The sequence below is a fragment of the Cyprinodon variegatus genome, unplaced genomic scaffold, assembly GCF_000732505.1.
Source record: "Cyprinodon variegatus isolate N-32 unplaced genomic scaffold, C_variegatus-1.0 Scaffold1242, whole genome shotgun sequence".
NCBI classification, from domain to species: Eukaryota; Metazoa; Chordata; class Actinopteri; order Cyprinodontiformes; family Cyprinodontidae; genus Cyprinodon; species Cyprinodon variegatus.
In genome coordinates, this window is record NW_015151695.1 from 127,893 (window position 1) to 134,404 (window position 6,512).

A 6,512-nucleotide genomic window follows, 5' to 3' on the forward strand; every position below is an offset into this window, starting at 1 on the left:
GTGATCTAAAGTAGCCGAAAGTAGGAAACAATCATTCTCAGTCTTGAAGGAAAGTACTGTGTTCTAAGACTGAGCTCTGCCATTTAACAAATGACAAAACTAGTCTCAGCTTATTTTTATTCTTTTTATTAAGATCAGAACAGAGGACAAATAGGAAATTTAAAAAAATGACTTTCATAGAGATTTTACACGAAGAAAACAACAGTTATTCTACTTGTAAAAAACGAACAGTTGTTGTTGATACAAATTTAAAACCTTTGATGAAATTATGGCATCATATTGAATTCTCCTCCGTTTGTTGGTAAGCTGAAGGATTTTAGTTTTTACTATACTTGGATCAGGTGAGCGGAGCTATGACTGTGGTTCATGCTAATGGAGTCAAAGCAGCGTTTCCTTTACAGGGATCTGAGGAGAAAGAGGAAAACCAAAGATTAAATGTGAAAAAGATGCGAAGGGATAAGAGACGAGGAGCTCAGAGTTCAATATGAACATAGATGTTTACTGAAGCAGCAGCTGAAGCAAACTAACCCTGAAGCTTTCCCCTCTGCTGTTGTGTTGAAGGAAGCGATCTGCTCCTGCCTGCTGCTGGACGGCGAGTCCGTCTACAGCCTGGTGGTCAACCCCTTCCTCCTCCTGCTGGCCAGGGTCATCCTCACCAGATGCTCGGACAAAATGGAGAGCCTTCAGGTACGTCTGAATGTTCTGGTTTAGTGGCAGCCAGGGGGCTGTTTCATGAAGCAGGTTTAAAGAAAACTCTTAAGTTTTATTAACCTAAACAGGGAAGCTCTGATTTTTCCATTTCACAGAGAGTTTCCTCAACCTCTGTTTCAGTCGCCATAGTAACATCCTCCCAGAGCTAACCTGGTCAGCAGCAGGTTTTCTGCAGTAAACTCAGTTTTGTTAATAAAAATAAATAAATAAATAAATATATATATATATATCATTCACTAGGTACATTAGACACATTAGGTTTCTTAAAAAACAACACTTCATGTCCGTTCGATGAGGATCTGCAGTTTTTCACAGAGAATTGAATATTTATAGGGAGAGGATTCTACAACTCAGTTGACAGGATATGAGGTTACCTGCTTTTGGTTTGTTTAATATGAGTAAGATGTGGATCATTTTATTTTTGTTATTTAGTTATATTTACAGTACATGAAGAACTACTGAAATTATTTTCAGATTACACACAAATAGATTCATTAATTCCATGGTGGAAAGAGAATTACTTTAGGGTTAGGATTCACTGGATGATAACAACCTAATGAGCCTACTGGGACAATCTGAAGCCATCCTATGGGCCTGATAGCTGTAATAACAATCATTTACTGGGATGATAATATCTGAAACGGCTGCAAACTGCCACTCAGTATTTACTGTGTAAAAGAAGACTGAATCAACATGAGGAAGAACCCATGAGATGATGCACAGGTTCTATACATTATAACGTTTTTATTCTTCATCCCTTAATATTATCACGGTAACAGCAGGCTATGGCAAGCCATTTTGATATGTACTTGTTTTACTGATTATTTATTCCTGTTATCTAAATTAAAAACTTTTTTTTCTTTGTCTAATAGAACATTTCAAACAAAATGACATTCTCCACATCTAGAATAAACATTCTGGATGTCTATAAATTAATTTCAGATCCTTATATTCTTAATATTACTGGTCAACATTTGTATTAACTATGAAAAAATGTTTTTAAGGTATCATAAATACATTTTATTTAACTCCGATATAACTGGTTCCGCGTGGTGACGCCAAACTTCTTCCAGTTGATCATAAAACCGTATGTTCGGAGAAGAAGCTGAAAAAACAAGGAATTCGGGACATAGCTGCAGGCTGTCGACTGTAAAGTTCATGAACGACTTTGCCGCGTTTTATATTTTTATATTTAAACTTTGTGGAGAATTATTAGGTAAATGAGTATTTTGACCACATCATCTTTTTCATACATGCTGTCCTACTCCAAGCTGTAAAGGCTTGAAAGCCAACTACCAATTAAATAAATCGAGTGGTGTACATCTCTGTAATCAGAAGCGGTGACACACACTGACACAAGCTCATTTATTACTGGGATGTCTGATTGGAGGCATGTGCACCAGCGCACAGAAGAGCGATTTTGGGAGTATTTTAAGTGTCCACTCTCACTAATTTCCATGAACCTTGCCTCAAGGTATTGCACAGCTGGTATTGCAAAGTTTGTAAAAAAATTCAGTACACCAAAAAAAATGTGGTGGGCCAGTCTAGTCCAAAATGCCAGGGCCGATTTTTTTTTTGTCCCATGCCCCCCTTGTTCACCTGATTTGAACCCCATGGAGAACCTGTGGTCCTTCATGAAATGTGAGATTTACAGGGAGGGAAAACAGTGTCTGGGAGGCTGTGGCGGCTGCTGCACGCAATGTGGATCACAAACAGATCAAGACACTGACAGAATCTATGGATGGAAGGCTTTAGAGCGTCACGGTGAAGAAAGGTGGCTATATTGGTCACTGATTTGTTTTTGTTTTTGAATGTCGCAAATGTTTGTTTCTGGATTTTGAGTTGTTATATTGGATTGCCTGGTGAAAATAAACAAGTGAGATGGGTATATATTTGTTTCTTATTACGTTACCTAATAATTCTGCACAGTATTATTTACCTGCACACACAGACATCCTCATAAAATGGCCAAATCCAAAAAAAGCCACATCAACTTCCAAAAATATGAAACTTTGATATTAAGGATTCTTTTGGGTTGATTGAGAACACAATGTGGCCCAATATTAAAACAAAATCCCAAAAAATACAACTTTCCTAATAATTCCTCACACAGTCTATATCAGAGTAATGGGTGCTTGTTGATGGTATTAAAATTATTTCTAAGAGCATTAAAAAGCATTAAATTAGAGTTAGTCATTCCTGTTTAAACCCTGCAAACAACCCTTGTAACGAGGAGCTAAACACATAAACACAGTTAACCATTGAACAAAGGCCCCATGACGCAGCGTCCGCATCCTTTAGATGTTCCTGCACAGCTTGCTTGGGGGGCAGCGTCCGTATCTCATTGGTCCTCGTGCTTCTCAGAACCCTCCAGAACATCTGAATGTGATGCTGTGTTGATCGACTGTCAGGAATGTACCTGCTTATCAAACCTCAGTCGTTGTGTTTCAGCTGAATGAATCCATCCTCAGCAATAAGGTCTGATCTGATTTCCTGCTTCCTGTGCAGCTGCTGCCCTGGTGGACCCTTCGCTACCTCAACCTGCACCAGCAGATCCTGGAGGCTCGTTCTCCGCAGCTTCTCAGCTTGGCCAAAAGCAGCGTGGAAAAAGGTCTGTAATAAACACACTGCTTAGCATTCAAGGTCCTCCAGGCACCATCTTCCACCAGGAAGCAGCTTGCTGGCTTAGAGCAGTGTTGCGTAACTCCTGACCCTAACCTTGCTGCAGATGGGCTAATGTTTCCTCTGGCTGCCGTTACCCTCGGAGGTCCGCTGGTTGCCGTGGTCCTCTCAACTTGTTTTAAATTACGAATTCAATCAGTAAATGGGCCATATAGTGATGCTTAAAAGTATAATATTCTTGCCTCAAATGATCTTTAAACTTATTATTATTGAACAACAGCAAAAAAAGAGAACTTTTAACTTAATACTCTGAGCGCTAACCTGGAAGCTGCTGCTGCCGCAGTGCATGCTGGGACAGCTGTCAGTCTCAAGGACAACGCTGGGTAAAGAGGGAGGGGCAGGAACAACATCCGGGGACTTTGTCCGTTCTCGGTCTGCGGTTCTTATGAATTGGAACAGTACTAGGGCTGAGGTTGATGACGTTTCATGCGTAAACGAGAACACACAAGTACACATAGTGCGAAACAGGCTGTCTGAATTCTCTGAGATCTATTATGACCCCTTCTAGTGGATCTGGTTGCCATGGAAACAGAGCTCTAGCACATTCCCAGATTCCTCAATCTGGACTTATGGCCTTTTTTGACCCTGGTCCTTTATTTCTGACCACCAACGGACCCCGGCCCGTTCTACCGCCGCAGCGCCGACTGGACCGAACAGAGCCGGTGTTTCCTTCCCTCACAGAGTGGTTAGCAGCTTCCTTAACCATGTTTCTCTTCCAGTGATGACATCCGAGACGCTCCTGTCCAGCCACACCAGTCTGGCTATCCAGTTCCAGCTGGAGTGTGCCTACATGAGTCTGACCTACTATGAGTACCAGGCCGCCAAGGACCACATCAACAGGGCCAAGGAGCTCTCTGGGCTCCACATCAACATGACAGGTCTGTCAGCTGTCCCAGCTCTCATGTTTGCCTTCTTAAAATACCAGAGAATATGGATGAGGTGAACTGTTTCTGTTACGGATCAACCATGGTCCTTCCAGGGGCTCTGGGGAAACGGACCCGCTTCCAAGAGAAGTTTCTGGCCCAGCTCATCCTGGAGGTGCGAAGGTCGGAGGTGGAGAAGGCTGATCAGAGGGTCGGTGAGACGACTCCGACTCCCACACCCCGGGCTGCTCTACCCAAAGTAAGAACCTTCTCCTTCTGAGGAGCAGCTGTACAGCTGCCATAAAGGGGTCATGTCCTGAATAATCCGGGTGTTTCTGACTATCGTTTACTTTGGCCGTCGTTGCAACACTGAGGAATTCATCAAGCTGCCTGAAATGACTTGAAGGCTGGCTGGAACAGGGGATGTGAAATGTTCTGGTTGGCCTCTTGATGGAGGATAGGTCTCACCTCTAGTTTGACCATTAGTGAACATGAAGGTATAATCTGTGAGGGCCTAGTGGTTAGGGCATTGCGCTTGGAATCTAGAGGTTCTGAGTTCAAGCCCCACTCCAACAGACTGAGCTAGACCCATAACCCCACACTGCTCCCTGGGCACCACACAATAGCAGTCTGCGTTTTCTCCAATGTGAGATCAATAACGTTCAATTATTATTAATATTATTAAATGTAAACAAAGATGGATATTATTTGTTTTGTTTTTTTCATCCTTTTTTACTGAAACGCTGCGCTTCCTCACTTTGTTCTAAATTTATGGAAGTAAATCTGTGTCGCTGGAATTTGAATTAAAAACGCCACTGAAATGTAAATGTTGTATGTCTGTACTTATTGTTTCAGTGTTAAAATATATTCAGAACACATTTTTGGCCTAAAAAGAAGTTAATATTCATTATTTCCACACAGTTTAAATTTCATTTATTTTCTCTTCAAGCTAGAAATTCACATTACTATTTCAAAGTGATTACATTTTCAGTTTAATTTTTGATTGTTAAAAAATCTGCAGAAAATAAAAGTAATAAACTAACCGTTGAGTTAGCGTTAGCTTGCATGACCGGCTCCATCATGCTGGTTTTCCTTCAGTATGAGCGCAGCAAGCGTCACGTCACGTGACTAAGAAAACGTAACGGGATTGGCTGGGTGTTGGACGCCACAATCCATTGCTAATGTCTGTGACCTGAAGTAACCCTTCCCTTTTTACACTGAATTGAGACGCCGAATTTAAGACAGTGAAATAGAGCAAGTTGAATCTCAGGAGGCTGAAAATATTGAGTTTGAATTTTGAAAGGTTGATTTTTTTTTACATGCAGATTTTTTAACATTGAAAAATTAAACTGAAAAATAAGTATTGAAGATGTAATCACTTTGAAATAGTAATGTGAATTTTTAGCTTGAAGAGAAAATAACAAAGGAAATTTCAGCTGTGTAGAAACAATGACGATGAATTTTTTTTTAGGTAAAAAATGTGTTCTGAATATATTTTAACACTGAAACATTAAGTACAAACATACAACATTTAAATTTCAGTAGCATTTTTAATTTAAGTCCCAGCAACACAGATTTACTTCCATATAAATTTCCTTTTTTTTTTTTTTTAGGTTCTCGGTTTCTTTTGGATCATACCTGATTTCTTTTATTTTCAAACCTTTTCTGAAATTTGGTTTAAACACTGTTAGTAAAATCTTGTCTAGTGATTCATTAAGTTTCAACATGGATTTGTTGCCTCTCTGTAGTGTTTTCCACTCATCCTTATACAGTTGTTATAAAACTGCAGTCGCTGTCACTGCAGATTAAACACCCACCGTCTCAGCTCCCTGATATACAGGGCAGCTAATCATTAGCTGTGTTTCCATCCAGTCCTGTGAATTTTACCGCAGGTCATTCATCCCTGCTGCAACCACACTCTACAATGTAACAATACAACAGTGGCGGCTGGTGGAGTTTCCCCAAGGGGCGCTATAAATTCAAAATAGATGTATACCAAAAACCAATCAAACAAATACTAAGTTATCACACCAGTATATTTATATGAAAACAAACAACAAAAAACATTATAGAAACACTTTCTAAAAACAAAACATATTTTCATGTATAGGTTTCCTTTTTGTACATAAATGTTGCTCTTCTGAGGCTTTGTGAAGGTAAATCTGTGTTTCTTATGGTCCAATATGATGTCACACACTTAAAAAAATAATGTACCAGTTTAGGGATGCACAATATAATCGGCCACCTATCGGTATC

The 6,512-nt window shown here is 40.1% G+C and overlaps 1 protein-coding gene across 1 annotated transcript in view; it reads left to right on the forward strand.

Annotated features, from left to right (window-relative positions):
- Positions 1-6,512, forward strand: part of ttc27 (tetratricopeptide repeat domain 27) — a 74,883-nt gene that overhangs the window by 7,142 nt on the left and 61,229 nt on the right. The window contains exons 2-5 of the mRNA XM_015401636.1: positions 562-687; positions 3,220-3,322; positions 4,113-4,271; positions 4,373-4,515. Coding sequence (XP_015257122.1) covers positions 562-687; positions 3,220-3,322; positions 4,113-4,271; positions 4,373-4,515 — 531 coding nt within the window. The remainder of the gene's footprint in view (positions 1-561; positions 688-3,219; positions 3,323-4,112; positions 4,272-4,372; positions 4,516-6,512) is intronic.